The 18,653-nt window shown below is 40.9% G+C and overlaps 1 protein-coding gene across 3 annotated transcripts in view; it reads left to right on the top strand.

The window, feature by feature from the left end:
- Positions 1–14,550, top strand: part of SV2B (synaptic vesicle glycoprotein 2B) — a 75,337-nt gene extending 60,787 nt beyond the window's left edge. For 2 of the 3 annotated variants that reach the window (XM_068537565.1, XM_068537575.1), the window contains 4 exons: positions 4,066–4,199; positions 6,646–6,846; positions 10,906–11,065; positions 14,367–14,550. In XM_068537565.1, the coding sequence (XP_068393666.1) occupies positions 4,066–4,199; positions 6,646–6,846; positions 10,906–11,065; positions 14,367–14,550 (679 nt within the window). The remainder of the gene's footprint in view (positions 1–4,065; positions 4,200–6,645; positions 6,847–10,905; positions 11,066–14,366) is intronic. The other variant, XM_068537571.1, reaches the window with a different exon arrangement.
- Positions 14,551–18,653: the final 4,103 nt, after the last annotated feature.

The following is an 18,653-nucleotide window of genomic DNA, read 5'->3' as shown; positions in this document are numbered from 1 at the left end:
CTTTTTATTCCATCATGAAATATATCAAATAGGTGGAGAATAGAGAATAACACCAACAACCCTATTCAGAGCACCTAGATTTGTAAAATCATAAACTATGCCACATTGACTTCAGATTTTAATATAGATTAAACATCACTCACTCCGTTGCCCTTCTTGATGCTATTCTTCTTCCTCCTGAGGAGTGATGATCACCACGGTCATAAATTTGGTGTTTTACATTCATGTGTGTTTTTATACTTTTCCAATATATTTATGTATCTGTAAACATTGCACAGCATTCTTTTGTGTGCTTTAAATTTTAGGTAAATATCATACTAGGTTATAGATGTGAATGTATAATTCTCATACTATAAATGTTTCAACTAGTTTTGTTATTTTTAGGCTATTTACTTCTTTTGTTTTAAATATTTTTAATTGAGGTGTAGCTGATGTACAATATGGTGCTGATTATGACGTCCGGTTTGGTGATGGATAGAAGCCTTGCTAATGGGTATCCTGACTTCAGTGGGGGCATTTTTGGTGTCTTCCTTTTAAGTATGACATTTGCTGTATGTTTTTGATTGGCCTCCTTTATAAAGTTAAGGAAATTCTTTTTTGTTTTAAGTATGCTGAGAGTTTTTATCATGAAAGTGTATTGAATCTGTCAAACGTTTTTCTGCATCTATTATGATAATCGTATTGTTTTCTCCTTGGACCTATTAATATGATATATTAAAATAATATTTTTTTTCAGTATTCAACCATACTTGATTCCTTGGATATATCTTAATCATTCAGTGTGAATTTTTTAAAATGGCAATCAATACATTGACAAATTTGATTTACTAATATTTTTGTTTGCTTGTTTAGATGTTTATGGCAGTTTTATTCATAATTGCCAAAACTTGGAGGCAACACACATGTCCTTTATTTTTTATTTTTTACAAAAAACTTGTACAAATATTTCAAATTGGGTTTCAACTTATTATGTTGTTAAGACTATTTTTAGAACAGTTTAGGCTCACAGCAAAATTGAGAGGAAGACACAGAGATTTCCCATATACCCTCTGCCAGAACTACCATATTATCCAGTGGTGATCCAAGATGTCCTTGAGTAGGTGAATGGATAAATAAACTGTGGTACATACTGACCATGGAGTATTATTCAGTGCCAAAGAAGTAAGTTATCAAGTCATAAAAAGACATTGAGGAACCTAAGTGAAAGCACATTCCTAAGTGAAAAAAGCCCCTCTAAAAAGGCTACATCTGTATAATTTCAACTATATGACATTCTGGAAAATGCAAAACTATGAAGATCAGTGGCTGTCAGAGGTTAGGGGAGAGGGATGGATAAATAAGCAGAGCATAGAGGATTTTTAAGGCAGTGAAAATAGTCTGCATGAGACCATAACGATGGATACATCTCATCATACGTTTGCTAAAACCCATAGAACTACTAATGTTCTATTTAGGATTTTTGCATCTACATTAGATTGGTGTATATTTCCCTTATACTGGTCTTGTTCAACTTTGGTATCAATCTTATATTCTGAGGCACAAGAACATATGTCCTTAGAGAGTCTGTTTGGTTGACATTAGCACCAGTATTTCCCATCCTATAAATCTGCTTCTCCATGAAATAATATTTCAACCGTTTGGAGATATAAGATGACCATGTCCTAAGTCCACTCTTATTTCTTTCACCAATAGCTTCTGCTTCCTTAAAGGAAAAGTTCCACAAGATACTTTTGTTAACTTTTCTTTCAGCCTTTGAAATCTCCTGAATGAAGAATCTTGGACCAGATTAGTATATAAATTAGAGATTGGAGGAGATGATTTATATAAAAGACTCATAAAATATGCCTTGGCCCTTTCTCCTTTTATCTCTTCTTTTATAATTTTGGCTTTTTATAACTTACTCGGAGATATATTTTAAGGTCTGTCTGTGTCAGACCTATTATGATTTATGGCTCTGCTTTCTCACCCACTTTTGGTAGAACATTAAAATACCACCGAAGGCCACATCACCAGCCTATTACTGTATTAAAGAGAAGGATATATTAAGAAGGGCAAAGACCTGAGACAGTCTCCAGGAATAGCTTTCCTGAATAAATACATTCAGCATACAAATTACATTAATTTTGGCATCAGAGCCATCTTCCTGTAACAAAGGCTTACTGATTAGTTTTTCCATGGAAGTATGAAGAGTCCAGTGATAACTTCTGGAGGCTGCTGTTTAAAAGTCTGCAGCAAATTTAACCCTAAGAAAAATTGTTGAAAACAATTTGGCTTCCTAGATCAGTGACTCTTACATTTTCTAAAGTATAATAATCTGGCATCTTACTCTGGTGAGCATAGTTCAAGAGGTTCAGGATGGAATGTAGAAAACTGTATCTTTCACAATAACGTCCCATTTTATTCTGATGCAAGGGGTCTGGGGACTTCTCTTTGAGATGCACTGGCCCAGGCTTTCTTATTGGGTGGGAGGTCTTTTTGCAGAAGCTAATGAGAGGTGGCTCTAGGTTAGGGTTCTCAGCAGAACACAATAGAGCATAAAGGGTAAGGGGCACTGCCCATTGCATGTGGTCATGGACTGAATGATCTGTTGGCTGTAAAGAGGAACAATGACCCTCAGCACCCTGTGCTACCTTTGTCACTGTGATTCCCACTGAATTGTAGTCGTCTGTTTGCTTTTTTTTTTCCCATTAGATTTGAGGGCAGGGACCATGTCTTTTTCCTCTCTGTACTCATAACACCTAAAGCTATGTAAGTATTTGCTGAAGACTGAATATCTAAATAAATGAATAGACAGATGAATGAACGGGTTGTAATTCTTCATAAATGAAGACATAGCCAAAGGTTTCTTGCTTAAAAGTTTAACCAAGCTTGGTAAATATAACCAATAGAGGATGATGTTAATATATGTCAGTATATGTTTTAAAATGTAATATTGTTCTTTTCTTTTAAGTTTATGTAGGAGTTGGAGTCTTGCAGCAGCTCCTAAATGTGGCTGCACCTCATAATCATCTAGGGGTTTTACCTCTTATTGACTTTTATTTTTAAGTAAAAAAGTATTATGTACACTTGATATAAAGAAAAAATTACGTTTGTCTCATGCCCAACCCCCATTGTGCCTCCTCAGGGCCAACCACATCTGCCAGTGTCTTGCATCACTCTCCAGGTATATGCTATGCATTTACAGGCATATGTGCCATATCCTTTCTTACTTGAATGGTCACATGCAATAAACACCATATTGTATTTAATTTTTTCAGTTAACAATATATCTTGAAGATGGTTCCATATTAAGACACATAGATCTACCTAAAAATTATAATGGCTATGTGGTATTCCATTGTATGGTATCTATCTATCTATCATCTATCTATCTATCTATCATCTATCATCTATCTATCTGTTATCTATCTATCTAGTAATCCATTGCTGTTATCAGCAATGTTGCAATGAAGATCAGTGAATGTGTCTCTTTGAATGCATGAGCAAGTATGTGTACGATGAATTTTTAGAGGTGGTATTCCTAGGTCAAAGGGATTGTACATTTTAAATTTTGCAAAACTGCTCTCCAAAGAGGCTGCACCAATTATGTTCTACCAACAATGTGGATGAAAGTGCCCATTTCCCCACTTTTTTTGGTTCAATTTTAAAAACAAACATTCTGAGGCCCTCACACATCTACTGCCTTTAAACCTTCTAAGACCATCTGAGGTATATTCATGTTTTTAAAACTCCTAAAGTGAGATGTTATTAACATTTTCATTTCACACTATTTCACATTTCTGTGATTCTGATGTAGGAGGTCCATGAACCTGCATGTGGGAACCACAGGCTGTGTACCTGTACTAGACATCAGCTTCCACCATCCTGAGGCCCCTCCCCATTTATAAACACACAGTGAAGAAATGGGGAACTAGTCTGGGTTGAAAATAACGTTCCAGCACCTTTGGGTTTGCAGTTCTCCTTTTTTCTGCCTTTCTGTGTTTTCCATCTGAGTCTCAAGTCTCCTTTTTTTTTTTTTTTTTTTTTTGCTGGATGAATCATTCAGGGGCTAATTTTTTCCCACAGGTTCACAAAGATGTACTTTAAACATGTACTCTTTGAGGACAGTTTATTTGACGAGTGCTATTTTGAAGACGTTACATCAACTGATACCTATTTCAAAAACTGCACCATTGAATCGACCATCTTTTATAACACAGGTAAGGGCACGAACAGGGTGGGCTTGTTGTCTAGAATCAAACTGCACAGTCATAAGCTTTAGGAGTAGTAAATTATTCACAGATATGCATGCTGAGTCTTCATGTGGAGGAATGGGTTCCAGCCCCACGTTGGGGCTTCTTTGTGCAACAAAGAAGTTGCACAGCCTTTACCAAGGCATTTAGTTTATCTGTGTCTCAGTTTGATCACATGTAAAATGGAAACAAAAGTACTGGACAAGTGTTCTGATCTCAACGAGACCGATGCTATATGCTAAGGATCTTTGGTAGGAACAAAGTATGACCCAGATTAAAAAAAAAAAAAAAGGAAAAAACAGCATTCCAGGAGGGCTGCATTTTATACCTGGAGTGCATTCTTGAAGACCTGGCATAATTTGAAACCAAATTCAAGACATATGTTCTCACAATAATAAATGAAAAGGGAAAACTGCATCTTTTCAAGCTTTGTGCGTGAAGTGAGATGATAAGAATATTTTAAAATTACACCATTTCAGATTTCCATGATTAAAAAAAAAATCACAAAATTCCACCACTCTCTCACTCCTTATTATTTTTACTGCTCTTATTATAAATTAATACCAAGCGGAGTTGGGTTACAAGGAAACTAATTGAGTTTTACCAGGGACTTCACCAATATTGCCTCAAGCAAGAAATGCACTATCATCCCCATCTTACAACTAAGGAAACAGGGGCTTAAGCAACTTGTCCAAGGCCACAGCTAGGAAGTTGGAGGAACTTTGATTCATCTCTTAATTTGCTTAGCTCTGAAGTCTGTGAGCTTTCCACTGAGATACTTGCATTATAACCAGATCAATGCTTTCTCCCTGGCATTGGCACCAAGGCACAGTTTATGCAAGAACATCTTTTTCCTGCATGATGTCAGCCTCAAAAGATTCAATATCTGGTCTCTAAATATCCCTTGGTCTTTAAATAGTCAATTATGGGATTTATCTTCCTAATTTATGTTTAGCCTGAACTTAAAAAAATATTAGTGAGTTCTATACATTTACTCTTTGGCATATCTTTTATTTTCTTCTTTCAAGTTTCATTGATGCCTCTTTGCTTGCATACACTTTTTATTTTATTTGAGTAAAATTGCTTTACAATGTTGTGTTAGTTTCTACTGTACAATGAAGTGAATCAGCTATATGCATACCTATATCCCCTCCCTCTTGGACCTCCCTCCCCACCTTTCCCCCCATCTAGGTCATCACAGAGCACTGAGCTGAGCTCCCTGTGCCATACAGCAGGTTCCCACTAGCTATCCATTTTACACATGGTAGTGTATTTATGTCAAACCCGATCTCCCAATTCGTCCCACCCTCCCCTTCCCCCCTGTGTCCACATGTCTGTCCTCTACATCTACGTCTCTATTCCTGCCCTACAAATAAGTTCATCTGCACCAATTTTTAGATTCCACATATATGCGTTAACATATGATATTTGTTTTTCTCTTTATGGCTTACTTCACTCTGTATGACAGACTCTAGGTCCATCCACATCTCTACAAATGACCCAATTTCGTTCCTTTTTATGACTGAGTAATATTCCATTGTATATATGTGCCACATCTTCTTTATCCATTCATCTGTCGATGGACACTTAGGTTGCTTCCATGTCCTGGCTATTGTAAACAGAGCTGCAATGAACATTGTGGTACATGACTCTTTTTGAATTATGGTTTTCTCTGGGTATATGCCCAGTAGTGGGATTGCTGGATCATATGGTAATTCTATTTTTAGTTTTTTAAGGAACCTCCATACTGTTCTCCATAGTGGCTGTATCAATTTACATTCCCACCAACAGTGCAAAAGGGTTCCCTTTTCTCCACACCCTCTCCAGCATTTATTGTTTGTAGATTTTTTGATGATGGCCATTCTGACTGGTGTGAGGTGATACCTCATTGTAGTTTTGATTTGCATTTCTCTAAAAATCCACTGTACTCTACTTAGTCATCTCTTTCCCTCCTCCACAACCAAGGAACAAATGGTTTTTATTCTGAAGCATGTTCGGGTTTCTGCATGGGCTTTGGAGTGATTGGCTCAATCTGGACCCAATTCTCTGGTCATTTCCCTCGTATACACTGGGTAGCCTCAGAGGAGTAGCCCAGGTACGGTGGCCCTCAATGTCATCTTGTTGATACAAACAGAACTATTATCTGGCTTGAAAGATGCTGTACTGAAACATGTCCCTCAGTGAATGTTCATTTCCCCTTGCTTATAGGAACTTGAACAGGTCGTTACATTTTAAAAGGTTTCCCACTTCATCCATACCTGGCCATGCGTCACCTGGATTTTGAGACTGTCTGCTGGCCAGGGGGCGGTGCCACCTGCCCAAGGAAGGGACATAACTTTATCCCTGCTTCTGCCCCAAATCTCCCCAGCCTCCCTCCATTTCATGTGAACCAAACGTTTCCTTCTCTCTGCAGACCTCTACCAGCATAAGTTCATCAACTGTCATTTTATCAACGTCACCTTTCTGGAGCAGAAGGAGGGCTGCCACATGGACTTAGAGCAAGACAACGACTTCTTGATTTACCTCGTCAGCTTCCTTGGCAGTCTGTCTGTCTTGCCGGGGAACATCATATCTGCCCTTCTCATGGATAGAGTCGGAAGGCTCAAGATGATCGGTGAGTTGTTAGGGACGCCGCATTCGTGCTCTAGGGGGCTAAGGCAGTGGCTTAAAGTGTATGAAGGCAGTGGCTTAAAGTGTATGAAAGCAGTGGAATTTTTCTTAAAGAAATCTCACACAGGAAGCCACACAGGTAAGATGGAATCTGCTGGTGTAGAACCGAGGAGGCACATCTGCAAAACCCCAGGGCCCCGTGGAGGTCTGGTCCATGCCAGGGACACATCTTCATTTCCTGACTCAGCAATTCTGTGACAGTTACTTATTTTATTAGCATTTCAATAGGATATTAAATACATCCACTGTACCCACTCTGTAAAATGCTCTTAAATGAGCATTGGTTTCATTTGATGATTTAAGATAAATCCTATTACTTATTGTTATTTAATAGTGATAACATTTTGGGCTTTGGAGTTGGATAGGCTCACGTTGGAATCCTATCACCTAAAGGCTGTTTGACTTTGGACACGTTCCCTTACGTCTCTGGGACTTATCTTATAGATAAGGAGACCTATAATGAGCTGGTAGGGGTTTGTGAAGATTGAGCATAATGTACCCAAAGCATCTCATAGCGCTTGGTGCATTGCAGGTTCTCATGTCTGCCTTGCTTCATTCAGCAGTTTGTTACTGAAACGCATGCCAGGCATAGTGAACAAGAAACAAAATATATACACCCAGGGCCAGGGAAAATGTACACCCATTAGAATATGAGTCAAGGCCAAGAAAGGGGAAGCAGACAGTATGCTAATAAACATGCCATGAGTTCTGCCCCAGGGATATAGCTGATCAGTAAAAATTAATTCCAAGATCCTAGCAGCAAAGCTCAAAGGAAACAAGATAAATCACATAATCATTTTGTCAATAAGTAGTAGCATGAATATTTAGAATGGTGAGCCCAAGACATGCCTGTGATTTCTGCTTTTTAATCTTGTGGTGAGGACGGTCACCTCTCAGGCATGGCAGATTGAGCTGTGTCCCCTGTTAGCGGCAATGCCCTGGTGAGACCTGAAACCTGATGACGGAAGACGGTGGCTTGTTAACTTCTGTGACGCTCGTGCCCGGCACGGTGCCTGCCACTGAGTTGCCACTTAGTAACGCTGTGGGACTGACCTGAGCCAGCGAAGATGACCTCTTTCCTAGATGAGTTGGAAGCACGATGGTTAAAATAATACCTCCGTTTGCTCCAGTGAGACAAAGAGCATGAGAGTAGATGTGTGACACTTCTGCCATTCTGTCACTGGCCTTTTTTTTTTGTTTACTTTGGAAATATTAATATGTAATGAGCTAGACAAATAGTGTGTTGGGAGCAGTCTCTCCAACCTGTCTAATCAACGTAGAGAAGAAAAGCAGGTGACCGAACCCAAACATTTTTACTAAATCACTTGGAGCAGCTGTGACAAGCCTATTTTTATGGGGAAAAACCCACAACAATTTTGGAGGAGAAAAGAGCAGTCTTCATACCAGAAAGTAAATTTCTGTCTCTGGTCTTTTAAGTCCCAGGGTTGAACAGTCAGTTCTGTGGTCAGGTCCTGCAGTAGCTGAGGAAGTTCTTGGGAGATGAGGGTCGATGAAGGGTAGGGTGGGTGCATCTGTGAAGAAGAATGGACGGCCCCCTCGGCCAGGGACAGAAGGAGGGCTGCGCACAGGGAGCAGGCAGGGCAGGGAGAGAGTGGGCTGCCTCTTCTTCGCCATTGAAGCCCTTCTTGTCATCATGAATGTATCCCAGATACAAACTGATTTCTCTAATGCTAAATAGAGCCATCCCCCCCAAACTGGATATCTGGAACTAATATTTATTATTCTGTATATCTTGCTTTTTTTATTAATGCCTGTATTTTGTTTCTGAGCCAGATTGTTAAAAGCTCGGACAGTGCCCCCTTTGCATCTTTAGTAAAAGGTCTGGCACACAGTGCATCAACTGCGATATTCTCAGGGCCCAGTAAATACTAGGTGCTCAATAAATGTCACGATGGGATGTGGGTGACCTGTTTTGAAACTGCCTCTCCCATGACCCTTAGACAAATCCCCTATCGCGTCTGCTGGAGAATCGTTTATCCTGCTTTCTCTGCTGCTGTGCCCTTTCCTGGGCAGAAGTTGTGCCTTGTTAACAGCAGAGAAGAAAGTTTTCCTGATGAGCCGGTCACTCTTCATTTATTCATTCAATAAACATTAATTTATGCAGCACAATTCTCTGCCGGGCTGTATGGTTGGCAATGGGAATACAGCAATAATTGAGACAGACAGCATCCTTGTGCTGAAGGAAAAAATGATCTATTGGGAGAGACAGATGTAAACTAGAAATTTCATTTAACTAACACTTGGGAAGTGCTTATTATAGGTCAGGTGTTTTTCCAAGCATTTTGTAAATATTAGCATATTTAACCTTCACCATAACCCTGTGATGGGGAAAGTGAGACAGCCCAGGGAGGTTAAGTGACTCACTCAAGGTCACACAGGGGGAGCTGGGATTTGACCTCAGGCTTCTCCATCACAAGGGGAATAAGAACTAATGATGAGAGTGGAAGAACTGGGCACCAGAGGGACCTAGAGTGGGAAGACCTAACATAGTTGAGGGGTCAGTTCCCTATCACTGAATTTATTTGATGATAATATTTTGTATTCAACAAACATTGTACGCCAAGCCCCATGGCTGGCCACTTTGAGGGATGCGTGCATGTCGATGATACAGTTCTTGGGGCACCTGTGGTCCAGTAGATGCCAGTCTCCTCCCATTCTAGTTCTCTCCTTGCTGTTGGAAAGAGGTTACCAGGCTACCCAGTCACAGCCCTAGCCCTTCTCAGAATCAATAGAAATAAAGCAGACAGTTACCATTCCCCAGGTCTTCAGCAGGGTTTGGCACCAGTCTCGGCAGCTCCAGGTCTGAGGGTGAGATTCCAGGTAGAGGCCCCCCACGGAGGCATTTGTGGGTGAGGCCAGACCAGCCTTCTGGTTTCTTGGCAACCTGAAGACCTCCCTCCTCCAGGGTTCTGATGCCTGGGTGGGACTCTTGCCCTGTTTCCTAGCTGGTTGTTTGGGACCTGCTTTCTTCCTTCCTTTCCGCTAACTAGTCCCACCGCATTTCCAGACATACTCTTGATCTGTGCCTTGCACTCACTCCAGGCTTCCCAAGCTCTTCTGGGCTGGACGTATTGGATTTCAGTAGGATTTGACATAACCTTCTTTCAATGCGATCTCTTATCATTAGCTGTATCACCCAGGGTCCTGGTGGGAAAAGGAATTTACCCCAGAGAGTTCTAGGGAAGAGACTGTATGATGGGGCAGGTTTTAGAGGTGTGGGCAGGGTTATGGGAACAAATGAGGCAGATGAGACACCCAGATAATAGCAAAAGTGGGCAGCAGGCTCTACCTCCAGGGCTGCAGGGACAAAGGGAGAAAACAGCAGTAACCGAGCCCAGGGAGAGCTGGAACCAAGGAGCAGGAGGTGTCCGGGAGGAACTGTCGTCCTGCGGGGGGAAGCAGCATTTGCCAATAAAGGGCTTATAAAGCAGGATGGGAATTAGGAAGAAGTATTCCAAGCCCTTTCTCCTCACAACTGACAAGGAACCCCTAGGTATGCAGTCCATGGGGGTTAGCTTCCCGGGGCACAGAGCAGAGCTGAGAAGGGCAGCTCAGATATCTGGGGTGGAGATGGGCACACATGAAAATAAGCAGCATGGCCCTTGATCAGGTGTTCTTCTGTTGCCCGTTTGCAGCTGTGTTCTCAGTGGAACGTGAGCTCCATGAGAGTAGAGTCTTTTGATACTGATGTATCTCAGGCACCTTAGAACAATGTCTGGAGCATAATAAATTCTCTACTAATACTCACACCCTCTGCCTTGTTCTCAGTTATTCTGGGCTGGACAGCACCACACGGTGAGGTTTTCGAAATCCTTCCTGGAGGCTAATTCTGGTGATGTCACCCACATAGAAGTCTCCAATCCCATGGCTGGGGTGCCATGTACGGGGTCCACATCTCTCTTTGTGTAGAGATGAATCTGGTTTTTCAGGTGTTGTCTGCCACGGGCTTCATGTTTCTTTCTGCCCTGATCTCCCTCTGCAGGTGGCTCCATGCTCATCTCGGCTGTCTGCTGCTTCTTCCTATTTTTTGGCAACAGTGAGTCGGCGATGATTGGCTGGCAGTGCCTGTTCTGTGGGACAAGCATTGCTGCCTGGAATGCTCTGGATGTGATCACGGTGGAGCTGTATCCCACCAACCAGAGGTCAGTTCCTCTCTGGGCTTCCCTCTGGGACTTTCTTGGACTTCTTTGGCCAGAAGTCTACCTGCCCCAAGATCCTCCACCACGGCCATCTTGGTCTTCTTCTTCTTTTTTTTTTTTCCATTTTCTTAAGTAAACATTTTATTTTGGAATAATTTTAAGTTTACAGAAAGGTTCCAAAGATAGTACAGAACGTTTCTGCATACACTTCACCTAGCTTCCCCTAATATTAACATCTTACATAACTATGGTACATTTGTCAAAACTAAGAGATTAACATTGGTACATTATTAGACTCTGAGTTTATTTGGTTTTCACCAGTTCTTCCACTAATGTCCTTTTTTTTTTCTGTTTCAAGATCCAACCCAATATACCACATTGCATTTAGGGTGTTTTTTTTTTTTTTTTTTTTTTTAACATCTTTATTGGAGTATAATTGCTTTACAATGTTGTGTTAGTTTCTGCTGTATAACAAAGTGAATCAGCTATATGCATAGGTATATCCCCATATCCCCTCCCTCTTGCGTCCCCCTCCCATTCTCCTTATCCCACCCCTCTAGGTGGTCGCAAAGCACAGAGCTGATCTCCCTGTGCTATGCGGCTGCTTCCCACTAGCTACTTTACATTTTGTAGTGTACATATGTCCATGTCACTCTCTCACTTCGTCCCAGCTTACCATTCCCCCTCCCCGTGTCCTCAAGTCCATTCTCTACATCTGTGTCTTTACTCCTGTCCTGCCCCTAGGTGCATCAGAACCATTTTTTTTTTAGATTCCATATATATGTGTTAGCATACAGTATTTGTTTTTCTCTTTCTGACTTACTTCACTCTGTATGACAGACTCTAGGTCCATCCACCTCACTACAAATAACTCAATTTCATTTCTTTTTATGGCTGAGTAATATTCCATTGTATATACGTGCCACATCTTATTTATCCATTCATCTGTCGATAGGCACTTAGGTTGCTTCCATGTCCTGGCTAAGGTAAATAGAGCTGCAATGAACATTGTGGTACATGACTCTTTTTAAATTATGGTTTTCTCAGGGTATATGCCCAGTAGTGGGATTGCTGGGTCACATGGTAGTTCTATTTTTAGTTTTTAAAGGAACCTCCATACTGTTCTCCATAGTGGCTGTATCAATTTACATTCCCAGCAACAGTGCAAGAGGGTTCCCTTTTCCCCACACCCACTCCAGCATTTATTGTTTGTAGATTTTTTGATGATGGCCACATCCTGGTCTTCTTGGTGTTCCATGGACCAAATGTCTTTCAGGTTGTTGAGTTTCTCCTGTCTGGGGGCTGGCATAGGCCGGGAGTGGGAAGGCTAAGGCTGGATAGGGTGGGGTGGATGGCAAGATGCAAAGGATAAGGGCAAACCTTGTCCAGGAGATAAGAACTAGGGCTAAACCATATGTATCGTGCAATACAAAGGGAGGTGAGAACAGGCCTGCCAATGGGAAATGAAATGAAAAGGTGCAGAACTAGACAAACAAAGGGTGGGGCAGAAATAAAGGTGGGTATGAGGCATGAAGGTCTAGGGTATTCGTGGAGAATGGGGCAGGGATGCCCAGGGTTTCCTTTTATTTTGTGCATGCCCTATGGGAAGAGGCCTGGTTTAAAGGCATAGGGTCAAGGCCATTGCTTAGCAGTTATTTCTCCTCTTGGAGGGGGAATTTTCAGGACAACAGGTAAGTGGCTCTTTGGCCAGAAAGGAATGTGAAGTGGTGTGGAAGGCAGGTAAATGCAATTCTGCATCAAATCTTAATGATATTCCCAAGATTGATGACAGAGGTATTGGGATAGAGGTAGCTATGGAAAAGCACAGAATAGTGAATTTGGAGCCTCTTCTGTGAATCAAAGAACTTCTAAGTTTTACAAAAAATAAGAGGAGGAAAAGTTATCATTATTTCAATGGTATGTGATTTTAAATCCAGAAAACCTAAGAGAATTAAACAAAGAGACTACCAGAAACAATAAAATAATTTGGTAAGGTGGTCAATAATAAAACTAATTTAATAATTTATAGATTTTAAAATACATCAAAAAATTAAAATTGAAATCCATTTAATAATAGAAGAAATCATAAAATGCATAGGAATCAATTTGATGAGAAAGGTGAAACACCTCTGTGAAGAAAACCATAAAGCTTTACTGAGAGATATAAAAGAAGACTCAACTATATGTCAAGATATTCTTGCTGAATTCTAAGAAGGTTTAATCTTACAAAAATGTCAAGTATTCTTTAGTTTTTAAAGAGTCCATTCAAAACTCCATGAGACTTTTCCACACTCTGGGAACTTGAAAAGATTACTCTAAAGTTTATTTGGAAAAACACACATGTGAAAATATCTAAGAAAATTCAGAAAACAAAAGGATTGGGATTGGGGCTGGTGAAAATGGATAAAGGTATAGTGTAGTATAGTTATAGAAAAAATGTAAAAAGAATTTAAAGTACAAAAATATAGCCATATTCTTCATAAACTAGTGGTGTGAAATAGAGATATTTTGCTTAATCTGAGGAGGACTAGTGCTGGGAATATTGTCTCTGTATGTAGATAGAGTCAGAAAAGGATTGATGGTTAACAGTAGTTATCACTGGGAAGTGTGATTAATAACAATTAAGATTAGGTTCTGCCATGGGTGACACAGACCCCAAATAACTGCACACTTAGGAAGATAGGCAGTAAAGGCTCTTTTTATCTTCTTTTTCCTCTTTCATGACCTCAGCCATGATCCAAGATGAGACCATTTATATTCCAGGAAGCAGGATGGGAGGAAAAAGGATAAAAGAAGAGAGCAAAAGGACCACTCTTGACATCTCTTAAGGGAGTTTCTCAGGAGCTGCTGGGAGTACTTACATCCCATTGGCCTAAACTTAGTCACATGGCCAGACTCAGAAACAAGGGAATCTGGGAAATGTAGTCTTACATTTGGAGAAATGCTATTTAGGGAGAACTAACAGTCTCTGCCACAAGAGGGTCAAAGTGTTATTAATGGGGAACACTTACACTTTCTGCTTCATCCTTCTTCATTCTTTCAAGTTGGGGAAGGAGATACTCCAAAATGTTAATAATGGTGATTACTTTCAGTGGTGAAGTTATATATTCTTGCATCTTTATATTATTCTAGATTTCCAAATTTCTAAAATAAGAATGTGTTACTTTTATATTTAGGAAAAAAAATTCCCTCCCACACCTTCACCATACTTCTTTAACAAGGGAAAGAAAGAACCCAGTCCTACATGTCTAAGGAGGTCTAGTTTGCACCTCCCAGAATGATTTACTTTCTTCTTCTTTTACAGGGCAACAGCCTTTGGCATCCTCAATGGATTATGCAAATTTGGCGCCATCTTGGGAAACACCATCTTTGCTTCTTTTGTTGGGATCACCAAAGTGGTCCCCATCCTTCTGGCTGCTACTTCTCTCGTTGGGGGTGGCCTGATTGCTCTTCGACTGCCCGAGACTCGAGAACAGGTCCTGATGTGAACAACCTACGGGGAAAGGAAATGTTGGAAGAACCTCGTCCAGGAACCTTAACTGCACCTACACTTCCTGTCCGTCACTGTCCAGAGGACACCTGGATAGCACAGGAGGAGAAGTTGAATTTGTGACCCCTAGTCTAGCACCCATTTCAGCTGTCTGTATGTTTGTAACTCAGGTGACTGATTTGAGGGTGTCCTGAGCTGTCCTCCCTTAGAGTCCCAGAACTGTGTGCTTGGCTAATGGTGTCCCCAGCCCAAGGCGAGGGAGGAGGGATCATGTCCTCCAAACTAAGTAAGGGGTATTCCCGCAAGTGAGGTGCAAGGACTTTTTTCATTCATTTCAAAATGAATTTGAGAAACACTCAATGTCCTGCATAAAGTTCCTCAGAGCTCAAGGACCTGACAGATTGACTTGGCGGGGAAGTTGAGTCATCATATGAATACTGAAGTACAGGATACATATATTTTTGCATTTAAAGTATTACTTATCATAGTTTCCCTTTGAAAATTGGCACAATAACATTGAAGATACTCTGATATAGAAAACCAAATATTTGAGCAATATCTGTAGAAATCTACTTTACCCCCTCCAAGGGTCCTAAGTTTTCCATGATGATTAGGTGGTGAATTTAAGAATAATATTTATTCCTATTTTGATCTCGTCAAAGAAACCTAATGGGACAGGTATTCTGTTAACTAACTTTGCACATAACTGTCTTTGGGTTTCATTTGCAGAAATGATATCTGCAAATATTTGCCAGCATTTAGCCGTATTTTGAGAGGACTTGGTGTTTGAGTTTCCAGGAAATTGGGGCTGATGGAATGAAGTGCAAGCACAACTTCTTAGAGCCGTTTAACTTGCTGTCGAGAGGTCGCACTTAGCAAACTCACGTTGTACAGTTCCTTTCATCCAGGCGCTTTTCTTCGTGTGGGAGGAGGAGTTACTTTCCTCTCTTACACAGAACACTGGTGAAACGCAAGCTCACCATCTTCCATCCTGGCATTTGACGTTGCTTCTCACCCAGAAGAAACACGGGAAGTCTTCCGTGACCTCTGGCACCCTCTTTGTAGGCAAGAATAAAACACGGTGGACCACATGGGGGATTGAGGGTGGGATGGGGAAGTGTAGCCACAGATCTTCAAAGTGTAATTTTAGCAGTAAAACACAATCCGTATTTGTTATAATGGTCAGGTCCAATGAAAAATCTACCTGATATGTCTCAGTTCAGGGTTTTTGAAGCAGTCATTGGCACGGGATTTAGGGAGTGTAGTGGATGTCACATATGTTTACCTTCAGTGTTCCAAGAGAACACTTTCCTGAGATCCAGTTTGAAACATGAATGGGGGTAGGGGTGGGGGTGGGGTGAGGAACCCAGGGCAAACTGTTTGGCAAAGGTCAGTAATAGACTGAAGTCTTGACTCCATAGAAAAAGAACAATGTTTCACCCATCAGAACTGTCCTGCATGGAAGGAACAGTGAACTGTAAACCCCTGCCACCAGAGGTGAACTTGCTGAGGCCAGGTGAGCACCAGTCACCAAGAACTAGTTCTTTGAAGTGATTTGCGATGCTCTCAATTCTGTAAAGTGCCACACTTTCTCTACCAGAAACCTCAAAAATTTAAAGAAAATGATGGCTGCATTGAGTGTATTTTCTGTTTTGGAGAAACACCAAGTCCCGTGATAACTTCAGGCCATCTTTTGGTTATTCTCTGGAGTAGAAGAAGGTAGACAGGAGGAAAGAGTATATTCTATAACACATTTCTACCCTGGATTTGAGATCAGTTTTGACGGTTAAAAGGTTTTCTCTGCTTCTCACGTTCCCCACCTCTTTACCGGCCATTTTTTTTTTTTCTGTGCAGGGAAGGAAGACACATCAACTCTGATTTGACATCCTGATTCCCCCAAATATATAAATATACCATTTTGTGTTAGTGTTTCTCTCAGTGTTTTACAGGAGTTACCTAACATCAGTGCTACATCAGTAATGAGCGAGCCAATGTAATATAGCTGTAATATACTTGCTTGTGCTACGAAATACACTGGCTAGGTTCATAAAACAGAATTGTGTAAACCGGGATTACCACATCCCTTATAACATTATTCTTCAATGGGATAATACAATTCTGTGAGCCATTACTGCTTAAGAAATTTACAAGGCAGTGAGGGTCTGCATTTCTAGTTATGATGGATCTTGTAAATCTAAAACCTGTTTAATTTTTGAGCATTGGAATGGCTGCAACGATTTGGGGTAAACTCCATTTGATTCCTAAATTCTAACTTCTGCATTATCTTTATGGCTCCTTTATACCAACAACCTAACCAACCAAGGGCAATTCCCATCCCATCAATCATTCAGGCCTTTGTAAAGGTACAGCCATGCTCGCAGTCTTTTCCCACTAAGGATTGTCTGGCACTGGGACCTGGTTACGTCTTAAATGCTGTCACTCTTGCTGAGATAAATGCTTCTTTAAAAATAGTCTCTGTGGCAGGTCATTGGGGGATAATGTACAGCATTCCTGGCCAGGCGCTTCTTTTTCATTTCATGTTCTACCCTGAGAAACTCCCAATGGCATCCGTGGAGAATTAAAGGGATGAGGCTCTCCCTCATTGACTAAATCTGTTTGCAGTTCATGATGTATTTTATGATGCCCAGTTTGGGAGTAGTTACTTTTAATGGTCTCAGCTGTATTGTGTCATCCCTTGATGCTGATTTTTTGATCTTTTGTTTTACTGGAAATAAATAGTGAAAGGGGTGTGCCTATTTGTGACGTTTATAGCACACAACCCAGAGGTCATGTAATAAATAACCCCATTCCCAGGGTTCCCTGGCATCTTGTATTAGTTCATTAAAGATAATAATAAAAATAATTGTAAGCAAACCTTAAAGAACTGAGACTAGAGATTATTTCCAGATGCTACAGTCTCTTCTGGATTCTTGGACTGATTGGATCAGCTGGGAGGAATGCTGACAATCATTTCCTTCAACTTCCTTATTTTGCATAGGGGGATCTTGAGAGGTTAAATGATGTGACCAAGGTGACATGTAGTTCTTGGAGTGGGTTACAAGTCCTACGATGATGCTGTCTGTCTAGTTCTGGACTAATCTCTCAGTCACTGATATGTTACTACAAGGTCTCCCATAATCTTTGAGGAAAGGGAAAATGTGACCAACACTTACCTGTGACCATTCATTGAAAGCGCACGTGATTGTTTTACATAGAGTAAGTTGAAGGTCCAGTATAAACACGAAAGGATTAGTATGTATGCATCCATTCAGTCAGCCATTCATTTGTTTATTCAGCAAATCCTTACTGAGCCCCTATTGTGTTCCAGTCTCCACACTCAGTTCTGGGGATACAGAGGTGAAAAAAGTTCCTGCCTCCTGCTTTGTTCTGCTTACAGCGAGTGGGCAAGATGGATATTAAATTGGCAAAAACAAACCCCCCTCCAAAAAAACAAATCCAAAGTGCAATGATCTTACAATCGGTAAAATGCACCTTTTGTTTGTAAGACGATTCTTCTTTACCAGTCAAGTGTTGCCCTGTACACCTTCTCTTTTCCTCAAGGAATGTGCCAATCTCTTCTCTTTATAAACGAGGTAAGGGAAAAGGCACACTTGCTCATTTTCTATAGAACTTAATCAGTTTTTACTTAATCGACTTGCAAGAACGTTTTAGATGGAAGAGGGATGGGGGCAAGGAATTCAACCAGGACATTTGTTAGTGGGACGAGGCTCCCAGCAGTCCTGGGAAAGGCATTTCTACCTCCACGTTTGGCTTTTCTAGGGGGCAGCTGAGTAACACTCTCTCAATATTTGGGATTTAGTTAGGATTAGGTTGGGTGACGTATAACTGAAAATTCAAACAAGCAGGTTTAGAATATGTTTATAGTAAGTTAAGGTTTATTTCTCTCTCATATGAAGGGAATGTGGAGGAAAGAAAACCATGGCCAGTGTGGCTGCTTTGTCATCTGATTATTGGGAATAGAATCCTGCCTTTTGGCTCCTCAGTTTTTAGTGCTGTTTCCATGGTCAAGGCTGCCTCATGGACTGAGATGGCTGTTGGAGCACCAGTCCTCACATCCACAGTTCAGCAGGAAGCAGAAGG

The sequence above is a fragment of the Eschrichtius robustus genome, chromosome 1 (genome assembly GCF_028021215.1).
Source record: "Eschrichtius robustus isolate mEscRob2 chromosome 1, mEscRob2.pri, whole genome shotgun sequence".
In the NCBI taxonomy this organism is placed as follows: Eukaryota; Metazoa; Chordata; class Mammalia; order Artiodactyla; family Eschrichtiidae; genus Eschrichtius; species Eschrichtius robustus.
Note: the sequence above shows the minus strand (reverse complement) of the source record. Positions and strands in the feature narration are given on the sequence as shown.